The 22,414-nt window shown below is 37.7% G+C and overlaps 3 protein-coding genes across 5 annotated transcripts in view; 2 read left to right on the top strand and 1 right to left on the bottom strand.

Moving 5' to 3' along the window:
• Nucleotides 1-710: 710 nt before the first annotated feature.
• On the top strand, nt 711-7,739 carry CCNG1 (cyclin G1). 2 transcript variants are annotated; one of them, NM_001309417.2, is made up of 7 exons: nt 1,146-1,165; nt 2,303-2,563; nt 4,218-4,471; nt 5,009-5,087; nt 5,169-5,267; nt 5,497-5,691; nt 6,473-7,739. In NM_001309417.2, exons 2-6 carry the CDS (start codon nt 2,303-2,305, stop codon nt 5,686-5,688), a joined length of 885 nt encoding a protein of 294 aa, NP_001296346.1. In that variant the 5' UTR covers nt 1,146-1,165; the 3' UTR covers nt 5,689-5,691; nt 6,473-7,739. The 2 variants fall into 2 exon arrangements, with proteins under 2 accessions (XP_070088730.1, NP_001296346.1); XM_070232629.1 differs by lacking the exon at nt 6,473-7,739 and having other exon boundaries at nt 711-1,165; nt 5,497-5,692.
• A 7,800-nt stretch (nt 7,740-15,539) lies between these two features.
• Nucleotides 15,540-21,541, bottom strand: NUDCD2 (NudC domain containing 2). Its single transcript, XM_001503351.6, has 4 exons — nt 20,999-21,541; nt 19,072-19,120; nt 18,707-18,858; nt 15,540-16,033 (listed from the first exon to the last, which is right to left on the bottom strand). Exons 1-4 carry the CDS (start codon nt 21,185-21,187, stop codon nt 15,950-15,952), a joined length of 474 nt encoding a protein of 157 aa, XP_001503401.1. The 5' UTR covers nt 21,188-21,541; the 3' UTR covers nt 15,540-15,949.
• The window catches only part of HMMR (hyaluronan mediated motility receptor), a 37,574-nt gene continuing 36,408 nt past the window's right edge, over nt 21,249-22,414 (top strand). The window contains exon 1 of one of the 2 annotated variants that reach the window (XM_001917392.6): nt 21,249-21,898. In XM_001917392.6, the coding sequence (XP_001917427.3) occupies nt 21,853-21,898 (46 nt within the window). In that variant the 5' untranslated portion in view covers nt 21,249-21,852. The remainder of the gene's footprint in view (nt 21,899-22,414) is intronic. The other variant, XM_023617278.2, reaches the window with a different exon arrangement.

The raw sequence follows: 22,414 nt of genomic DNA, 5'->3' as shown, positions 1-22,414 counted from the left end.
CATGAGAAGTGATAACTGATTACTTCCTTACCAGTCCTTAGGCCGTTTTAATGTAGGACCTTCTCATTTGTGACAATCTGGGTGGGGGAGAGAGAGGGAGCGGCACCAGGAAGGCTTCAAGCTAATTATTTTCCCAGTAACCTGGCATAGGCTCAAATCACAGATTAAGTTCATTTACAGTAAATATAAAGAATAATATTGCTTCACACACAGATGTGAAGATTCATAGACATTAAAATTTTGCCCACGTATTCTCCTTAACAGTCAATCACACACCTTTCATTTTAAGCCACTGAAAAACTACCAACGTTTCTATCTCAATCTGCTCAAAAATCAAATTCAGAAAATTGGTAGAAGACCAAGAATTTACGTAGCCCAACTCCACTCTGATAAATTCTACAAAAAGCAACATAAGGCAAGGATCAATTGATAGCCAAAGCTCACAGGGAGAAATTTCTGGAAGCTAGCCACACCACAAAAAATCCACCACCTCTCCAACTGCAATAAAAAATCAACGCTTTACTTTTTTTTGTAACTAGCCACCGTATTTTCAGAAAGAGAGGACAGAACCACTCTACTAAACCGCATGAAACAAAAACTTCCAGTACATTCTGGAATGATATTCTGGCCAATCGACTGCCAGCAGAGACCTTACCCGGGAAGGGGTTGGTGCGTGCAGCGTTAAGTTCGCCCTCCTCTTCATTGAAGACACTTTGGGAAATTCTCCAATGAGAGACGCTTAGAGGTAGGGGGCTTGGCCTCAAGAGGCGGAGAATTTGACTCCAGGATAATAGAGCTTGTGTGCTGATTGGCCGGACTGCCTCCCTATACGGACCAGTCCTCTTTGGACCGAGGGAGCCATCCATCAAAAGAACTACACCAATCAGCGGTCAAAACGCCCTCCTCCCCCCTCGCAGGAAAACCCCGCCCTCCAATATATTACTGAGGCGGGCAGTCACGGCCCCTTCGGCTCCGAGCTGACCGTGAGGAGGGCAGTGTCGTCTGGGCGGCGCTGCGCAGACCTCCTCCCAGGACGGCTCCCCTCCCCGGGCCTCTCCCCTCTTGCCCGCGAGTCCCCTCGCCTCGTAGGCCTCTCGGATCTGATATCGTGGGGTGAGGTGAGAGCAGGCCCGGGGAGGGTGGTTACCGCTGAGGAGCGATCAAGGTGAGCTGGGACTGCGGGGTTGACCTGTGGGTGCGGGTGGGGAGCGGGGTTAGGGGCGCGGGGTGAGGGATAGGTCTGGCCTGCGCCCTTTTCTTCGATTAACTCTCCCGCTGCTGTAAGCAACTAGTCCAGGCTAGTCCGAGCCCGGAGGGGCGGGGCCAGATCCGACCTCCAGAGGTGTCTTAGAGTCAGGGCAGCCGGGTCCCAGGGACCAGCCCAGGGGCGAAAGAGTTGGACCCGTAAAGTTAGTGGCTCCTCATCTGCCCACCCCTTCCGGCGCTCGAGCCTAAAGATCCCCTCCCCTCCTGTGTTCCAGTTAATGTGGGGAGGGACCAGGGCTTAGCCTGTGCCTGGGACATAGTAGATGTGTAATACCCAGGCTTAAATTAATGAAACTCCCAGGTTCATTTTGCAGGCTAAATTAGCCTCCGGCCACCACTGCGTGCTCCCACAGCATTCTTTAAGCTTTCTTTCCTAACACCAGTAAACGTTAACAATTATTGAGTGCTGTGTGCCAAGCAAGCACTGTGCTAAACTCTACGTGAATCATCTTGTTTAATGTTCCGAGCCATTCAGAGAGACAGGTATAGATACCTCATTTTACAGACATAGAAATAAGTTCATTATTATTGTCCAGTGTTTCTCAGGCACCTATTATATGTGCCAAGCTCTACACCTAGGTGAGCTCATTTATTCCACACAAGTCTATGAGGTAGGTGATAACCTTATACCCACTTTACAGATGAGGAACTGAAGACTAAGAAAAATTAACTAACTTGAACAGTTCACACTGTCAATATATAGCAGAATACATACTACCATCTCATTTCAAAGTTTTGGTATCCTGTCTTACAGCATCTATTCATCATTCTCTCTTGACAATGAATAACGTGAACAAGTACTTCTTGTATTTTTTGCAATTTTTTTTAGAAGGGCATGGCTCCTGCCCTCTAGGAACGCACAATTTAGGATGTGACCAATGAGTGGGGTGGGGGGAATAACAGGTGGCACGGTGCAGTGACTTAGATTCACCAGCAGCACTGGAAGAGGGGCGACTTGTGCTGTAAAGCACTTGGCACAACACAGCGGAGGAAGGGCTATTCTTACACTCCTTTCTGGGCTTTGTTCTATACATAGATGATAGAGGTACTGACAACTGACTCTCAGAAACTGCTACACCAGCTGAATGCCCTGTTGGAACAGGAGTCCAGATGTCAGCCAAAGGTCTGCGGCTTGAGACTAATTGAATCTGCACACGATAATGGCCTCAGGATGACTGCAAGGCTAAGGGACTTTGAAGTAAAAGATCTTCTCAGTCTAACTCAGTTCTTTGGCTTCGACACAGAGACATTTTCTCTAGCTGTGAATTTACTGGACAGATTCCTGTCCAAAATGAAGGTATGTTTAAAGCTACATTACCCTGAGTATTTGTTAGTTTTGCTCAATGTGTTTTGGAGATGGAATTGCTAGCTTTGGGCTAGTAGTCAAAAATTTGACCTTTTTTATTTTCAGCAAGTAGCCAAAACATAGTAGTTTTATGTACTACAGAATTGCTGAACACTCTTCCTTATAATCAAGAGTAATACATCATTTATTAGGTTTGACTGTGAAAAATAGTCTAATATCAAATAATTAATTGCAGGGTCTCCCAGTAAGAGAGTTGGCTATTGTTTTTAAAAATCTTTCTTGATACGTTGGGTATTTTCATTTGTTTGCTGTTGTTTTAAGGTTAAAGAAATGTGTTGGAACCAGAATGCTAGATTATGGTTAAGAATTAGAGAATATAAATATATATTTTTTGATGCTGTCAATCACCTACATACCTAGTCAACAGAGTATCTCTCCTCATATATAATCTCTCCTCATATATAAAGTTCTAATTGTTTTAGCCTTAGACCTGCTCAGGTCTTGCTTATGCTTGGCATCTCCAGCCTCACTTTGCATACAGTAGAAAGGAGACTATCTTCTGAAGGAGGAGCATTTATATAATTATTTCCCTATATTGGATAAGCAGGACATCAGTGTAGCTTTCCAAGCTTGACTGTTAAAAATACATCTGCTTTCTCTGTGTGCCCATGGTCATTGGTGGATGATGAGATAATGTGACAATTAAAATGAAACTCATTTAGTTTTCAGTACCTAACAATGTATCATATACAAAAGAAACTCAGTCTTTAATTGGATTATTCAAGAAATTTGTTCAATAGACTAAACAACGCTTTAGACACCATGTGCAGGCACGACCTTTGACTCTATAAATGTTGCACAGATGAATAATATACATCTGTCCCTTGACTATATTAAAATCTTATGTGGGAATAATGTTTGCACTGACAATTATCATACAGTTATACGGCATAATAAGAAAAATAAATTATACCTCAAAAGAGGCATAAGTATATTGCTTAGGGGGTTCCAAGAAGAGGAGGAGAACACAAATACTGGTAAAGGCTTCTCAAACTTTCAGTTGACCAGAACTTAGTTGGGCCGGTAGAATTTTGACTGCCTCTCATTGTAGACATTCAGAAAATGATCAATAAATTTTAAAAAAGGAGAGATCAGTAGAGAATAGAGCTTTACAGGAGCACAAAGAATATGTGCTACAATATTTAAAAACTATTTTACATGTGTTACTACAAAGAAAACAGCCTGGAAACACTCAACATTCTGGAAGGAAATTTTGTGCATAAGCTGTAAGGTGTTTCAGTCCTCCTGTAAGCCTTTGACCAGGTAACTGATTTGGTCCAATCAGAACACAGTGCTTATAGTTCTGCAGTGATCTAAACAACAACAACAATAAAAGTAAGAATTCTTATGTGCTGGAGCCAAACATTTTACTGAAACTTAGTCCATTTACTCAAAAGTGGGTTCCAGGTGGGGTGCATAGGGTTGACAGGCTACAGTTGAGATATGAGTGGACCTCGTTAAGTCCTTCTCAAGTGAGAAATATTACCTCAGAGATACATTTTTGAAATGATGGATCTGAGTTCTAGATTATCCTTTGTTTTTTTAATTGAAATAAGGTAAGGACATGGGCTTATTGTCTTTTTAGGTACAACCCAAGCACCTTGGGTGTGTTGGACTGAGCTGCTTCTACTTGGCTGTAAAATCAATAGAAGAGGAGAGGAATGTCCCGTTAGCAACTGACTTGATCCGAATCAGCCAGTATAGGTTCACGGTTTCAGACTTGATGAGAATGGAAAAGATTGTGTTGGAGAAGGTGTGTTGGAAAGTCAAAGCTACTACTGCCTTTCAATTTCTGCAACTCTATTATTCACTCATTCAAGAAAACTTGCCATTTGAAAGGTATGTGATCTTGGTTTTGAACAAAGGAGATTTGGAAGTCAGAATGGTGTTGTCTGGATGGTGCATGAAATCAATATCCTGGGAGAATTCCAATCAAAAGAAATAAAATGAAAGCTCTGGCTCCTTAAATTTCACTTCACTGTCCAGCAGAAGTGAGAAGACCTTAAATTGTCAGTAGCTTCTTGAAGTCTGTGAAGGCTAATTTTGGGGATTAAAGGACATTTCAACTTTTTTTTTAAATTATATTTTCCATTTATAGACTAGTTAACTTATAGAAACTAATAAGTTAAGCATCTAATAGATTTATGGAAAAAGTAACTTTAGTAGATGCAAAAATAAATTTATTAAAATGAAAAGAAATCTTGATACTGGTGGCATCTCCAAAGCAAGGGGAATTCTTTACTTCAAATAATTTATTTCCTATGATAAGTGTGCATAAACTTCACTTTAAAGTAACTTCAATGTTTTTCTAAAAATTTGTCTTTTGACTAGATTTAAAATTATCTATGTAAAATTAACCTCATTTTCTTTTTAAAGGAAGAATAGCCTTAATTTTGAAAGACTAGAAGCTCAACTTAAGGCATGCTACTGCAGGATCATATTCTCTAAAGCAAAGGTAAATATTTTATAAAGGTTAAACCTATTTGTAGACCTATTTTTATATTCAACATTTACTTTAAAATTTATCTCTTTTTAGCCTTCTGTGTTGGCATTGTCCATCATTGCATTGGAGATCCAAGCCCAGAAGTGTGTAGAGTTAACAGAAGGGGTAGAATGTCTTCAGAAACATTCCAAGGTACGTCAAGGTCATAGCCTAAAGCCTGTTAACAGCTGTAAAAGAAACTAAACCACTTGTACTATTTCCTGAAGTAAAATGAGATACCATGTGTTTATTTGAAACTTAAGTAGCTTATCCTCAAATTTTTTTGACGAGGAAAGACGCATGTTAAGATTGTAGGTATTACTGTGGTTAAATACTGTCGGAGTTTTATTTTGAGTAATAATTTTTTAAAATTTATGCACAGATAAATGGCAGAGATTTGACCTTCTGGCAAGAGCTTGTATCCAAGTGTTTAACTGAATATTCATCGAACAAGTGTTCCAAACCGAATGTTCAGAAGTTGAAATGGATTGTTTCGGGGCGTACTGCACGGCAACTGAAGCATAGTTACTACAGAATAACCCACCTTCCAACAATTCCTGAAATGGTCCCTTAATTGGTAAATTTGTTCATAGTTATTCTCCAAATAGAGAAAATTTTCTAATGCTACAGTTTTCTTCTGCATTTCAAGAATTAAAATCTGAATTATTTTCAAAACAAAATGGAGTTGAATAGCAAAGGGAAAAATGATTTGACTGATCTTGTCAGCTAATATTTGAGGGCATTTATTACGTGCAAGGTACAAAACTCTCAGAGTAAGGAATTATCCAACCTTTGACATATGCATTAGCCATTTCGTTAAATTATCAGCTCAGAAAACAGCATCCTCCTTAATGACCTGAATTTTAAAAGTAGCACTAAAACCGTATTTTCTTAATTGCACATCATTTGTTACATGTAGACTGAAGCTCTGGCTCACTTAAAGTTACACAAGCCTGAGCAGGACAACAGGACCAAATTGAAGCATTTATGAACTGATTTGAGACTATTAGCTTCTAAGCAAAATCAGTATAAATTTGGGTGTTGTACCTAAAGAAAAAGTTGTGGTAGATTGTCTCCACATTGGGGGTATCATTGTTATGGCAGTTGGAACACTGCAAAGTAGTTATATGCATAAAAAACATAAACTTCGTCACTGATATGACATATATTCTTGCCCTCTAAATTTAACTCACAGTGGTGATTTAACTTTTTCTCTACTCAGGACTAAATGTTAACGTTGAACACATCTACATATAACATGATTATGAATCTTAGATATGAACAGTCCATTTTTAACAGGTAGTAAGATTTATGTTTGGGACACTTCTGATAACTTGATTTTTTGTTTGTTTAAATAGGATTATTACAGCAACAAAAACTCTTCTCTGAAGCCTCTCCACAATCCTGAGCTGTGGATTCCTTAATGTTCTAATGGATGTAAGCTGTGAAGCCTCAAAACATCACAACTAGATTAGCACTGATGTGCTCAGATTTGGGAAAACTGCCTAATTAACATTATGCTGTACAGGAATTATGCTTAAATTTGAATTCATCTGTGAGTGAGGCATACAAATCAAAGCTAAGAGCGTAAATGTGAAATGCAAATAAGCCTGGGAAGGTAAACTGTGAATCTTCATTTCTAACATTGATCCAACTTTCTATATTGGGTCAATATATTGTATTTAGGTAAAATTAAAAATGGTAACCTACTTAATTTAAATTTTAAATTAAGAGGTTTACATCAAAACCAACATTTCACAAATGCACTTTTAAGACATAACAAGTCACTATTCTAGGCAGTAAAAATGGTTTCTTGGCGCCTGTAATACATAATCTAGAGATGCGGACTTTATTGCTACATGGGAATTACATTTAAATTTGAGGATATTTTATATAAAGAAAACTAAAGACCTAGTAATTTTGGCATATTATCTTTAATATTTTTTCTAGAAAACAGGTAACGTTTGTATGTATCCATGATAAAAAATTTTTATACAAAATCTGCTGCAACCTAGCCCCATCAAGAAAATTAGTCTTTATTGTATTTGTAACTCAAAGTAAATTAACATCCCTCTTAAAACTTGCCGATTTAACACTCCAGAAGTTTTTACTAAGGACTAAGGACTGTTTTTATAAAACTGTCATTGCTTCTAATTTCGAATTTTGTTTAAAAGGAAGTGAATATATTTTCACAAATTGCCCCTACTGTGCCAAAAGAAAGTTACTAAGTAAGTAGGCATCTGTGTAATTGTGAGATTACTGATGGTAGAGTTCAGGATTTTCTATTAAGTCAGTGAATCTAAGGAGATCTACAGCGTTAAAAGTGTTGTAAACGGTTACTCAGTACAGCGTGTAGCCTGAGTCCATCCAGGATGGCTGTACCCAATTTTGATATCATATTGTGGGTAAATAAGCACTGGAAAAGTAAACCAAAGAACCACAATGTATCTTATACTTTTGTACACCATGTTTTGTGGGTAATTTTTCAGTTTTCCCAAAAGGCTGATAGATTTCAGTATTTTGAATACATCAGTGTTAATTTTGAGTTGGCAGAGTTAACCTAACCAACTACCATTATGTTCTGGTACCAAGGGATATACCTTTCAATAAAGTTATTGAAATGCATTCCTTTGCTGAGTGGTCTTCTGTTTCTCCTCTGATTCAATTAACTTTTTTGGCAATGTGGAAAAAAAAATAAAAAGCTATCTACTCAGTATATTTAAATTTAGCACTAAAGATGCATGGTAGTAGAAACAAAATCTCTTTTAATAGTATGACTATTGACTAATTGACACTTTTTACTTTCTGATGGTTTTTTAAACTAGACACTGATAAATATGCTTAATGTTCATTAAAAAGTTAGTGTTTATGCACTATTGGTCACTTTTGTCCTTGAGATTGATCACTACTGTGGATGTCCTTAATACAAACTCACCCTTAGATTGTGCCCACCAAAAGTTCTGGGCAAACCCTCTTACCTAATTAGCATTCCAGCAAAGTGGTTTGGTAATTTCTGGTAACTATCAAGTATTGTATTAGCCTTTTAGATCAACTAGTAATTATTGGAACTGAAACAATATATGATTTTGAACTGTTCATGTTTAATTAAATTAACAATACATCTTATAAAGTAGACACCGCAAGGAATTATTGATGAAAGAAAAACTGTTATAAAAGGTTCCTTTTGCATTTGAGTCAGATTATATATCATAATCCCCTCTTTTCACAAGTGTTATTTTTAAAAAGAGCACCTGAACCTTATATGTCCTGACAATTATGTGACATACTATCTAAAAACAATAGACATTTCTAACATCTGTGGTTAGTAATGATAGTTTTTACTGTCTGGTATGATTGTGAGATTTTTTTTTTTAAATGAGTGATTTTATTTATTTTTTTTTTTTGAGGAAGATTAGCCCTGAGCTAAGTGCTACCAATTCTCCTCATTTTGCTGAGGAAGACTGGCCCTGAGCTAACATCTGTGCCCGTCTTGCTCTACTTTATATGTGGGACACCTACCACAGCATGGTGTGCCAAGCAGTGCCATGTCCACACCTGGGATCTGAACCGGTGAACCCCGAGCTGCAAGAGCGGAACATGCAAACTTACCCACTGCACCACCAGGCTTGACCAGGGATGTTTTATATGAATCATCTCATGTAATCGTCCATACTGAATGAAGTTATCCCAATTTACAAATGAACTGGAGCCACCAAGAAGTGATTAGCTGAAGGTCACATATGTGGTACTTGAAGGTAAGATTCAAATCCAAGCAGTTCTGACCCAAAGGCTGTGCTCTTAAGCACCCTGCACATTACCTCCCAAAATAGAAGATTAAATGGTCTCTTGAAATTGTATAATTTCCAACTATATTCTGGCCATATTAACTTCAACACTACCATCGTGAATTTATTTTCCTAATAATAGAATTCTTTTTTTCGGTGAGGAAGATTGTCCCTGAGCTAACATCTGTGCCAGTCTTCCTCTATTTTGTATGTGGGACACCTCCACAGCATGGCTTGATAAGCAGTGTATAGGTCTGAACCTTGGAACCCCAGGCCACTGAAGCAAAGCATGCAAACTTAACCACTACGCCATGAGGCAAGCCCCCTAGAATAATTTTTATAAAATGTGTTATTGCTTACTCAGTGTGAAATCTGTAACTTTTCATAAACCAAAACCGGAAATATAAGTCAAATAAGATGAATTAAAAGATAAGCCTTTTTTAAATATCAATTTCATAAAGTAGATTTAGGAGCAATCAAAATGACCAGGGATAAAGAAGGATGTTAAGTAGTGATAAAAGAATCAATTCACCAAGAAGATATGACCATCCTAAATATGTATGCACCCAACATCAGAGCTTAAAAATACAAGATGCAGTGGCCAGCCTGGTGGTGTAGTGGTTAAGTTTGCACACTGCTTCAGCAGCCCCGGATTCACAGGTTCAGATCCCAAGCATGGACCTTGCACCACTTGTCAGACCACACTGTGGTGGTATCCCAAATAAAATAGAGGAAGATTAGCACAGATGTTAGCTCAGGACCAATCTTCCTCACACACACACAAAATACAAGAAGCAAAAACTGACCACATTGAAAGGATAAATGGACAAACCAATTCTTGGAGACTTAAACACTCCTCTCTAATCTACAGACCTACTAGAAAATCAGCAAGGATGTAGAAGAATTGAATAATACCAACAACCAACTGGCTACTTGACATAAAAAACTTCATCCTAAAACAACAAGATAGCATTCTTTTCAAGTGCATATAGCACATTCACCAAGATAGACCATATCCCATGTCATAAAACAAACCTTAAGAAATCTGAAAGAACTGAAATCATACAAAGTGTGTTCTCTGACCTTAAACTAGAAATCAATAACAGATAACAGGAAAATCTCCAAACTCTTAGAAATTAAATAACAGACTTCTACATAATTCATGACTCTAGGGGAAGTCTCAAGCAAAATAAAACATTTGAACTGAATTAAAATATCAGAATGTATAGAACGCAGTTAAACCAGTGCTTAGAGAGTAATTCACAGTATCAACTGCTTTAATTAAGAAAAACAGCTCTCAATAATGTAAGCTTCCACTTTAAGAAACTAGAAAAAGAGCAAAAAAACCCAAAGCAAGCAAAAAGAAAAGTCATAAAAATTGTAGGGGTAAAAAATTAATGAAATTGAAAACAAATTAACAAGAGGGAAAATCAACAAAATCAAAACTTAGTTCTTTGAAAAGAGCAAGAAAATTAATAAACCTCTAGCAAGATTGACAAAGAAAAAAGACAGAAATGACCAATCTTAGGAATGAAAGACATACCACTACAGACTCTAAAGACGTTAAAAGGACACTAAGGAAATACCACAAACAACTCTGCACAGAGTTAGATGAAATGAATCAATTCCTTGAAAGACATGGACTACCAAAACTTAACTGAAAGTAGATAACCTGAATAAGTTCTAGTTTTTTTCCTTTTTTAAAGATTTTTTTTTTCCTTTTTCTCCCCAAAGCCCCTTGGTACATAGTTGTGTATTTTTAGTTGTGGGTCCTTCTAGTTGTGTATGTAGCATGCCGCCTCAGCATGGCTTGATGAGCGGTGCCATGTCCATGCCAAGGATCCAAACCAGCGAAACCCTGGACCGCCAAAGCAGAGCGTGCGAACTTAAGCACTCAGCCACGGGGCTGGCCCCTACAGTTATTTTTTAAAATTAAATTCATTGTTTACAATCTCACTGGCAAATACCATGAAACATTTAAAGAAGATACTTAACAAAATTCTACAAATCTCTTCCAAAAAGTAGAAGAATCGTTTCCCATTTCATATTATGAGGCCAGCATTAACCTGATGCCAAACCAAAACAAATACAAAAAAACAACTACTTACCAACAACACAAATGAACATACACAAAAATGCTCAATAAAGTAATCCAGACATACAAAGTGAATAATAAACTATGACCAAGTTTGGGATGGGAGGAGATACAAGAATGGCTCAAAATTTGAAAATTAATCAATATAATCCACCATATTACCAGTATAAAGAAAAAAACATGATCAAATCAATTGATACTGGGGCCGGCCTGTGGCCGAGTGGTTAAGTTCTCGCACTCTGGTGGCCCAGGGTTTCACCAGTTTGGATCCTGGGTGCGGACACTGCACCGCTCATCAAGCCATGCCAAGGCAGCATCCCACATGCCACGACTAGAAGGACCCACAACTGAAAAATATACAGCTGTGAACCAGGGGCACTTTGGGGAGAAAAAGTAAAAATAAAATCTTTAAAAAGAAAATCAATTGATACATAAAAAGTGTTTGAGAAAATTCAAATCCAATCATGAGAAAAATTCAGTTAACTAGGAACAGATGGGAACTTCCTCAATCTGATAAAGGTCATCTATAACAACCTACAGCTAACATAATACTTAATGGTGAAAGAATGAATGCTTTTGAAACTAACATCCAGAACAAGACAGGGATGGCCACTTTCACCACTTCTATTCTTCAAGCAAGTGCAATCAGGCAAGAAAAGGAAAAGACCTACAGACTACAACAGACGAAAGAAAAAAAAACTGTTCCTATTTGTGGTTTATGCAGAAAATTCCAAGGAATCAACAATAAAAAACTAGAATAAGTGAGTTTAGCAAAGTCACAGGAAAGAAAGTCAACAAAAAAATCAAACATTTCTCTGCACTAGCAATGTTAATTGGGAACCGAAATTTGAAAAAAAAAATCATTTCCAACAGCTCCAGAAAATGAACACTGGAATAAATCTAACAAAAGACGTGAAGGTTCTATAAGCTGCAAACCAGAAAATGCAGATGATCGAAATCAAAGAGCTCCTAAATAGAGACACACCTCATGTGCATGGATTGGAAGACTTACATTACTCCAATGAAAACCTCAGCAGGACTTGTTGTAGATACAAACTAGCTGATTCTAAACTTTATATGGAAAGGCAAACTTAAAATAGCCAAAACATTTTTGAAAAATAATTAAGTTGAAGGAATCATGCTACCCAATTTTAAGACTTACTATAAGGCTACAATTATCAAGACAGTGTGGTATAGAGGAAGGTAGATACATGGAACAGAATAGAGAGACCAAAACTAGACTATAAATAGCAATTGATTTTTGACAAAAGTGCAAAAATCACTAAGAAAATAGTCTTTTCAACAAATGATTTTGAAACAATTGGACATCCATATGCAAAATAATGAACCTCCACCTATATTTCACAGCTTCTACAAAAAATAAAACGGGTCACAGATCTAAACATAAAACAAAATTATAAAACTTTTAGAAGAAAACATTGGAAAAGATCCTCACAACCTCGGATTACACAAAGAGTTCTTAGACATGACACCCAAAGCACGATGAGTTAGACTACATCAAAATTAAAAACATTCATGCTTCAAAAGATACCATTAAGAAAGTGAACAAACCTACACAATAGGATAAAATATATGCAAATCATATATCTGATAAGGGACTTGTGTCCAGAATATATTAAGAACTCTTACAACTCAATAATATAAAGACAGATATGCAATTAAATAATGGACAAAGGATGTGAATAAACATTTCTCCATGGAAAATACACAAACGGTCAATAAGCACAAGAAAAAATGCTCAAGATAAATTAGTTATCAGGGAAATGCAAATCAAAACCACAATGATAGCACTTCACATCTACTAGGATGGCTAGAATCAAAAAGTCACATAAGTGTTGACAAAGATGTGGAGAAATTGGAACTCTCATACACTGCTGGTGGGAGGTGCAGTCACTTTGGAAACAATCTAACAGTTCCTCAAATGATCAAACCACATTTCCATAAAACTTGAAATTCCACTTCAAGGTAAGAAATGAAAATATTCATGCACATAAGAACTTGTACTTGAATGTTTATAGCAAGATTATTCATAATAGCCAAATGGTGGAAGCCTCCCAAAAGTCCACCAACTGCCAAACGGATAAATGTATGGTAGACATACAATGGAATATTATTCAGCCATACAAAAAGTGAAGTACTGACACATAGTAGAACATGGATGAACCTCTAAAACATTATGCTAAGCGAAAGAAGCCAATAACAAAAGATCACATACTCTGATTCAATGTATATGAAATGTCCAGAACAGAGAAATCTGAGACAGAAAGTAAATCAGTGGTTGCTTGAGGGGTTGGGGGATGACAGCTCAAAGGTATGGAGTTTCTTTTTGAGGTATGAAAATGAAAATTGACTGTGGTGAGAGTTGAATATATGTGATTATACTAAAAACCACCGAATTCTACACTTTAAATGCATGAAATGTATGGTATGTGAATTCTATCTCAATAAAACATTTTTTTTTTAATTATTACATATGATTCCATTTACATGACATTCTTGAAAAGACAACTATAGAGACAGAGACTAAAATTAGTGGTTTCAGGGTTTGAGGCTAGGATTAGGGTGTGACTATAAAGAGAGAGCAAGGAGGAGTTTTTGTGGTGATTGAACTGTTCAATCTCCTGATTTTGGAGGTGTTTACACATATCTCTACATATGTTAAAATTCACAAAACTACTAGCAAAAAGTTAATTTTACTGTATGTTTCTTCAAAATATAAAATTTTTGAAAAAATCAAAAGAGAAGCTAATTAAAAGAAAAAGCCTCCTCCCCAATAATTCATTCCTAATATTGGGTACAAGATAGGCGCCTTGCCAAAGGATGTGGCTATGCTACAGTGGCCCAGAGTGGGGCGTTAGAGTCCAAGCAGGTGAGGAGGATATCCCTGCTTGGCATAGGGTGTTGGAGTCTGAGCAGAGTGAGGAAGGCATTCATGTGTGGAGATGACCTAGAACAGGGAACCAAAATTACTCAGGATAAGAATATGGTTTCTCACTGTTGTGGAAAGGAGTTATAGAGAAAGAGAGAAAACAAAAAAGAACCCCATGAAACTACAAGTGAAAGTTTAAGTGTGAACACATGGTTTTCCTATACGTAGATATAGAAACAAATATAGATGTAAATGTATGCATTATATACACACACCAAAAGCAATTGTATACTAGCACACAGATCTTGGCTTCGAAATACCATTCTCCACTAAAGAGAATCAAGTCTTGTTGGAAAAATGGCTGATTCTTTGGCTAGGGCAGGGAAATCACAATAAGCCTGGCATATTTTGTGCGAGAGACTAAGAAATTGCTTAAATAATGTTGAGGACATGTCAAAAGGACATAGAAGCCACCTAGAATGGTCTTCCACTGGCGAAATTTAGAAAAACTATGAGCATCAAAGTAATGGGAATAATAGATTTTTAACCCACTGAATAAAGTAGGAAATCATGAGTCTATACAGATATAAATAAATAGAAAGTATGATGATAATTCGAAACTACCCACAAAATACTTAATTATAAACATAAAAAGAGTATCTTTACAGTGGAGAAGACTGGCAGACACCACTTAGTAATCTAAGTAAACACTATCAGAAAAAGGACAAATCGAAATTATTAACTACGATAGGATGCAATAAGTACACAGCATCACTTCTGTAACATTCCTACCAAAGATGTATGACCTGAATCTAATCATGAAGAAATATCAGACAAAACTCAAAATGAGGAATATTGCACAAAACTAGCCTATAATCTTCAAAAGTGCCAAGGTTGTAAAAGTGAAGGAACAAATAAGGACTTGTTCCAGATGAAGCAGACTAAAGACACCTGACATCTAAAGGGAAGGCATAAGTCTGACTGGATCCTCTTGCTGTAAAGGACATCATTGGGACAATCAGTTAAACTTGAATGGAATGATGGTGTGGGGATTAGATGGTTGTAATGTATCAATGCTCATTTCCTGATTTTAATGGTCATGTTGTAATTATGTAAGAGCATGTCCTTTGAAGGAAATACATACCCTCTGAGGTGACAGGACATCATGTCACCAATTTATACACAAATGGTTCAGGAGGAAAACAATTCTGTGTAGCTTACTAGTAACTTTTCTGTACATTTGAAATTGTTTAAAATAGTTTTTAAAATTAAAAAGTACAGGAAAAGGATGAAATAAAATTTTAAGACAATTCTTACTTATATGTCTGGATTACTGAAGATCAACATGATGCCACTGACTTAGAATCACAGGCCATAATCTGTTTTTTGTCATCAACAAAGGGTTTGACCAACAGCCACATTCACTTGACCACTTCTCTTTTGTATTAATCCATTCCTATTGTTAGGTTTGCTATTTTTCAATTTCTTGAGATAAAGTCATCTCTCAAGGAATAATACACTAATTCAGAAATTTTCATTAACTCTTTAACGAGTTAAGTTTTTTTTTTTGTGGATTGCTTTTTCCTTTCTTAAAATTTTCTTTAGTAATATCATATCCTTCTGTGAACTCATATACTTCGAAAAAGGGTACACAATTCCTATTTTAGAAAAGTTTATTGAACATTATTTCCACATCACACTTATTCAAAGAAAAACTTAATTTTCCCTGAAGGCACCCTGTCATTTCACATGATCTATACCCTCATGTTTTTTGTATTAAAAATACAGGTTAAATATGAAATTAGTAAAATGCAGCATATAAAACTTCATGCTGAGCAAAAACAAGTCCAAAAACAAGTTACTATATATCAATAGAATAGTTCCCACAGTATTTAAGATGCTTCCTATGTAAATCATACTTGAATGCAATTTTTAGAACCATATTTATATTTTGCAATTTGTTAACTGCAGGCATCCACATTTTTCTTCCACCACATGATCTGTTCCTTTGATTAAGTTGGCAACAACTGCTAGGATCCACAGAATGCAGCAAAAAAAATAGCGGTTATTTCTCAAGATTTGAGAAATCTGGTCCACCTTTAGTGTAGTTTCCTGAGATTTCTGCTCCACTGAAGTCAAACCCAGGATTCTAAAAGATATGAAAAAAATTACGATAAAACAAAACTTATAAGGAAAAACATAAGTAACCCAAAAGGAAAATGCTAAAAAGATATGAACTGGCAATTGACAAGAAAGGAAACCTAAATGGCCAATAAACATTTGAAAAGATATCAAACTTCACTGTAACCACCAGAATGGGACTTGAAACTATGACGTATTTTTCAATTTTCAGATTTACAAAGATTTAGAAGATCAATATGTATATTACAATGTTGACAAGTATATGGGCAAACATATACTTTAGTACCAGTATGTAAACAGATTTTAATATCATTTTTTGAGAGCTTATTGTATGCCAGGCAGGGTTCTAAGACCTATACATATATTAACATATTTAATCTTCACAAAAATCCTATGAAGTAAGTACTACCTACAACTTTAGTTTTTGTTGGAGGGCATTTCATTTATTCAACAAACATTTGAGTTGCTACTATTTGGAGGACACCATCAGAGGCATTAGAGGACACCATTAGTGGATTTTTTTTTAAAGATTGACACCTGAGCTAACACCTGTTGCCAATCTTTTTTTTTTTTTTTCCCTTCTTTGCCCCAAATCCCCCCAGTATCTAGTTGTATCTTCTACTTGTAGGTCCTGCTGGTGGTGCTATGTGGGATGCCGCCTCAGCATGGCCTGACAAGTGGTGCCATGTCCACACCCAGGATCCAAACCAGCGAAACCCTGGGCTACTAAAGCAGAGCACGAACTCAACCATTCAGCCACGGGCTGGCCCCAGGCACGTGGATTTTAAGAGTGAACAAAACAGACAAAGATCCCTCCTCTGGTGGAGCTTACATTCAACAGGAGGAGACAAATAATAAACCATTAAGCTATCTAGTGCAGAGATCAGCAAACTGTTCTACAAAGAGCCAGGTAGTAAATATTTTAGGTTTTCAAGGCCATATAGTGTCTGTCATAACTACTCAATTCTGCCATTGCTATATGAAAGACAATACACAAACGAATAAGCACAGGTGAGTTCCAGTAAAACTTTACTTCAAAAGCAGGCAGTGGGCAGGATTTGACCCATGGGCCGTAGTGTGCCTGCCCCTGTTCTAGGGTGTTAAAAGTTGGCAACTGCTCTAGGAAAAAAAAAAAGAAGAAAGAAAGAAAAGAAGGCAGAGTTAGGGAAATGAGGAGAAGATTATAGAATTTAAAGTGTATGATCAAAGATCAAAGTATGCTTCACTGAGCCATGACTTGAGAACAGTGAAGAGGTTAGCCAAGCTTTGGAAGAAGAGCATTGCAGTCAAAAGGACAGAAAAGAAACAGCCTGGCATGTCTAAGGAACAGCAAAAAAGCCAGTATGGCTTGAGCAGAATGAGGGGGACAGCAGCAGGAGAGGAGGTCAGGCAGATCACGGAGGACCGGGGTCAGGTGGGGCCTTGTAAAATACTGTCCTTTACTAGAGTGAAAGAGTTCTAAGAAGAGAAGTGATGTAATGTGACTTGCATTTTAAAGGACTGCTCTAACTGCTGTTTTGAGAAGACCGTAGCTTGGCAAGGGTAGAAGTGAAGAGAACAGCTAGGTTATTGGAGTAATCCAGATAAGATGTTAGATATGGTTCAGATCAGAGCGGTAGTAGAGTGGGTGGTGAGAAGTGGTCAAATTCCGAATATATTTGGAAGGTAGTGCCAGTAAGGTTTCCTGACAAATTGGACAGGGTGTGAGAGAACGATGGGAATGGAGGATGATTCTCCAATTTTTGGGGGGTCAGAACAACTAGTTTCCTCAACTGAGCCAGGAAGGCTAGAGGTAGAACAAATGAGGGAGGGAAGTTAGGGAGTTCAGGTTGGACATGTTGAATTTAACACGTCTGTCAGACAGTCAAGTGGAGACGTTGAATAGGCAATTGGAAATGTGAATCCAAAATTCTGTAGAAAAGTCTAGGCTAGAGATGATTCATTTGGGAATCATCATCACATAGATGGAAATTATCCACCAAAACTTTAACAGTAGTTTGATCCAGTAATTCTTCTCCTAGATATCTATCTTAAAAGAACATCTGAATAGTTTCACAGAAATGAAGGCACAAACTTTGTTTGAAATAGCTACAAATGGAGAAATCTAAATCTTATCAAAGGGGAATACCTAAATAAATAATCATGATACATTCAAACCAGAAAACACTCTGAAGCAGTTGAAAAGAATGTTTTATCTATTTGGTACTAGGAGGAAAAGAGACACAAGATATATTATCAAGAGGAAAAAGCAACATGAAAAATACACAAAGTGCGATCCTCCATTTATGTTAAAAACAAAACATACAAGCCAATATACTGATGAGAATGAGACAGAGGTATGGAATGGGGAGACGCTGAAGGTGCCCTTCACTTTTTTATACTATGTAAGTCTATATTGATTGAATGTTTATGACTTCATTCATGCATTACTGGTATACATTATATAAATTTAAACTTAAAAATCATGGCAGTACAAACATATTCCTCTCAAGAAAATAAAATAAAAAATCAAGTCCATACATAGAAAGGCCAATCATTTTTCTAATCATTTAACTTAAAAAATTCCTCTAAACACTTTTTGTCATTTTTATAATTACATTTGAGTATTAATTTCAAATAATAATTATTCTATGATTGTAAGATGTTTAACTATACATATTCATACATTCATCTGACTTACTTCTTTCTGGAATCTCTCTAATGTAAGTTTTCTCTGCATTTGATCTTGCACCCAAGGATCAGCTGCATATTCAGATTCTAGAAGAGAAGTCCAACAATTTGCTGCATCTCTCTTTGTCTTTGTAAGAACAATACGGACCATTTTTCTGTCTTCTAAACAAACAAAAACCACAAAAAAATTAGAGTTCATCATTAAATTTATTTTCCAAAACCATTATGTACTTGACATACAATTGTTTTCAATACATTTCTATCACTATATCTTCCAAAGCTGCAAAGACAAAGGACCTAATACAACAGGGGAAACATACTGAGACAAAATTAATTTTAAAAAAGATTCTAAGAATTCTAATAGATTACCCTTACCCAAAGTCCACGTTCCCTCATCAGCTATTGTAGAATCAAAGAGTTTGCCCTGAAAAAAACAGACATATAAAGCACTAAAAATACAGACATTTCATTAATTTTTAAAGCTTTCATGATTTAGGACTTACCTAATTTCCTATCTAATCCACACATAATTTTCTAATTTGGTTAGAATAGAGAGATCAAATTTTATACCATTTTAACACATTGAAAGGTGTTCAACCCTAAGCTTCCTCCTAGCCAGTGAAATGGAATCTCGTTTACAATGCTCGGAATATTTACTATGACAGAGAACACAGGATTCTCTAAAGAAAGGTGAGGACTCAACTTCTAGAAGAAAAAGAAATACTACTAATCACTGATTAGCCAAATGTGAAATTAGTATCTGAAATACTTTACCAATCAAAATGAACTATAAGAAGAGCTCTCCCACTGAAATTAAGAAGAAATGATGTCTTTTAAAATAAACTTTTAAAAACTGGTTCAATCTCTTTGTTGGGCAATTTGGCATTTAAAAAATTTTAAAGCAAATACTGCAGATCTGATGTCAGATTAAGTTTTTAACTGATTTTTCAGAAACTTGTTTTTAAGAAAGATAAAAGCAAAATATAAGTTTAAAAGACAGTGCATCCACTCAAATCCATTTTGATTTGTTGCTGCTTGCCAAATTTAAGTTTTAGGAAATGAAATTAAAATGTCACATAAAAAAAGAAAACATTTTTTTTCATGTCAACACTAGTGAAAAAAATCTTATTGGTCTAAGTGTAGACCTAAAATCCTAGAGTTAGACCTATTGCTAAAATCCCAAAGTTACTGGAATTACTAAAGTAACTCTGAAGTGCAATCTTAAACCACTGTTCAGGAAACTATGAAATGCACAAATGTGCAGAAAAGTTATTAAGACCCAAGTTGACATAAATCAATGTCTTTCATATGACTCTTGCTTTTGCCTAAGGCACTCAAAGCACTTCCATACTAAATAATAACAGCTAACATGTAGTCTTCACTTATTAAGTACCAGACACCACTCCTACATGTTCATTCACACGGATATCACGTTATGCTCAAAATAATCCTATGAGCCTATGAGAAAGGTACTATAATTACCGCACTTTGCAGATAAACGCTTGGAGACACTGGATCATCTCCTGCCCAAGGTTACAAAACTAGAAAAACAGCAGAACCACCTACCAAGTCGTCTCCCCTCACCACTACACTACACCGCCACCAAACATCTTGGCATCCAATCCGATTAAGAAATCTAACTTCAACTTAATTGAATTTAACTATAAAGCTTAACAAGGACAAAGCGGGTCCCAGATCCAAAGGGCACTGGTGAAAATAAATGGGATATTATTTTCTTCACACACTTCTGGACCACCTACTTAATAGCTCCACGAATATGCAGATTTTTTCTAATTTTAGATGAGAAAATAAATCACCTGACATCATCTCTGAATCCTCATCCCGACAGCCTGAATTTTCTTCTTTACTTTCCCATAATTGCCTAAATATTAATTAGTTTAGTTTTATTATGCCTCCCTACAAGAATACAACCTCTCAAGGGCAGGAACCTTATCTATCTTGTGCACCTAACTCAGTGCCTGGAAGAAAGGATATGTATGATAAAATTTGTTCCTTTAACCATCTAGTTAAGTTGTTCTCCGCTTAAGAACCCCAGAGAAAAGCAGCAGCTTCATTTGGTTTAGAAATAAAGCCTGAAACATGGGCTCCTCAAATTTCCACGTCAACTCAGGACTGGCCCTGAAGGTGGGGCTCCGACCAGATCAAAACCAGGTCAATTTTCTCTCGGCCACGCAGACGCGCCGTAAGGCTTTCCCAGTCTTTCCACGGAAACCGTGAAGTTCAGGACGCGGGGGTTTAGGGAGGCTGGGAAGAAACAGCACCAGCCCCGACCTGCCGCTACCTTGAGGATCTCGCGGCCACCCACGGCCAGAGCCACATGCCGGCTCTGCAGGCCGCACTGGATGTCCTGGGCGCGCGTGCCAGGCGGCACCTGAACTTCAATGAACACCTCCTCCAAGGTCTGGTACCACTGGCCCCACGGCGTCCCGCACGGAACTACCCCACTGCGCTCCTCAAATGGGGCCGACATACTTCAGTCGCCTCCTGGCTGCAGCCGCGCCGTGCGAGCTGAGCGCATGCGCGGAATCTCCACGCTCAGGCCACGCCCCGGCCTCGCTGCTCGGGTCACAGCACATGCGCAAGGAATATAAGCTGACGTCTCAACGTGGGTTCGTTTTTTCCTTCCGTTTAGGCCAAACTGGTCAGAACCCAGTTTGAAAGAACTGAAATCCTGAAAAGCTTACACCCAAGGAATGGTTGGAGAGGGCTGGAACCAGTTAAGCTGGAACTCACTGCACTGTCCCCTACGTGACGCCAAACACAAACTTTCAAACTTCTGGGATGTGAAGTGCGCTTGCGCAAATCCTCCTAGCGCGTAGGTTACAATTGAATAACAACTAGAGCGGCGTGGGCGGGGCTTGGCGGAGGGAGGAGACAGTAACAGTCTCCTATTGGCTGGTAGCCTAAACCCGCAGGCCACCTGATTGGATTCGGCGAGAGCCGAGTGCGCATGCTCTTTGGCTGTTCCCGTCCTGGATTGGTGTACCTAGGGTCTTGGTTTTGCAATTGGCTAACTTCGGGATGGGCGGGGAATAAGTGGGGAGATTTGAATTTGAAGCGATTAAGTCCGTAATAAACCGCAGGAAGTTGCCGAGGAGCGCTAGTGATCTTCGGTTTGTGGAGCTGGTCGTCAGCATGTCCTTTCCTAAGGCGCCCCTGAAACGATTCAATGACCCTTCCGGTGCGTACAGGGAAAGGAGCTGGGGGACGGGAGATGCTCTCACGCCCCTTGCCCCTCTCGGTGTTCCCTTCATCAGAGGCATATGGGAGGCGATTTTAGAGCGGGGATGGGGCTCATTAAATTGATCACTTTTCTGAAGTATATACTAAGTGTTTAGTACATGCCAAGCACTATTCAAGATGATAAGGATAGAGTGAGCGAAACAAAGTCCCTGCCCCATGGAGCTTACCTTCAGTTGAGAGTACAGCCAGTAAACAATTAGTGCTGTAGAGAAACTGAAGCAGACGGAAGGGAATGGGCGTGAAGAAGCATTGGTAGCTATTTGATGGTCAAATCCGGAAGGCCTCCCTGATAAAAAAAAAAAAAAAACATTTGACCATTGCTTTTCGTCGGAACTTGTGGGTTTCTTTTGCCTATTCCATTCGGTCATAGAAGAAGGAAGATTGATAAAGGCAGTTTATGGGTGTAAAATTATGGCAGTAGCACTTACCGAAAATACTATAAATAAAATAGTGT

The sequence above is a fragment of the Equus caballus genome, chromosome 14, assembly GCF_041296265.1.
Source record: "Equus caballus isolate H_3958 breed thoroughbred chromosome 14, TB-T2T, whole genome shotgun sequence".
NCBI classification, from domain to species: Eukaryota; Metazoa; Chordata; class Mammalia; order Perissodactyla; family Equidae; genus Equus; species Equus caballus.
This window is presented reverse-complemented; position numbering and strand designations above follow the sequence as displayed.

Bases quoted from the DNA above. Each gene is read 5' to 3' on its own strand.
- NUDCD2 (XM_001503351.6), bottom strand. From the start codon at position 21,187: ATGTCGGCCCCATTTGAGGAGCGCAGTGGGGTAGTTCCGTGCGGGACG. The intron at 18,859-19,071 runs GTAAGGGTAATC...TTGTTTGTTTAG, and splicing joins TGAGGGAACGTGGACTTTGG to AAGACAGAAAAATGGTCCGT. The intron at 16,034-18,706 runs GTAAGTCAGATG...CATATCTTTTAG, and splicing joins TAGAGAGATTCCAGAAAGAA to AATCCTGGGTTTGACTTCAG.
- CCNG1 (NM_001309417.2), top strand. From the start codon at position 2,303: ATGATAGAGGTACTGACAACTGACTCTCAGAAACTGCTACACCAGCTG. The intron at 5,088-5,168 runs GTAAATATTTTA...ATCTCTTTTTAG, and splicing joins TCATATTCTCTAAAGCAAAG to CCTTCTGTGTTGGCATTGTC. The intron at 5,268-5,496 runs GTACGTCAAGGT...ATTTATGCACAG, and splicing joins GTCTTCAGAAACATTCCAAG to ATAAATGGCAGAGATTTGAC.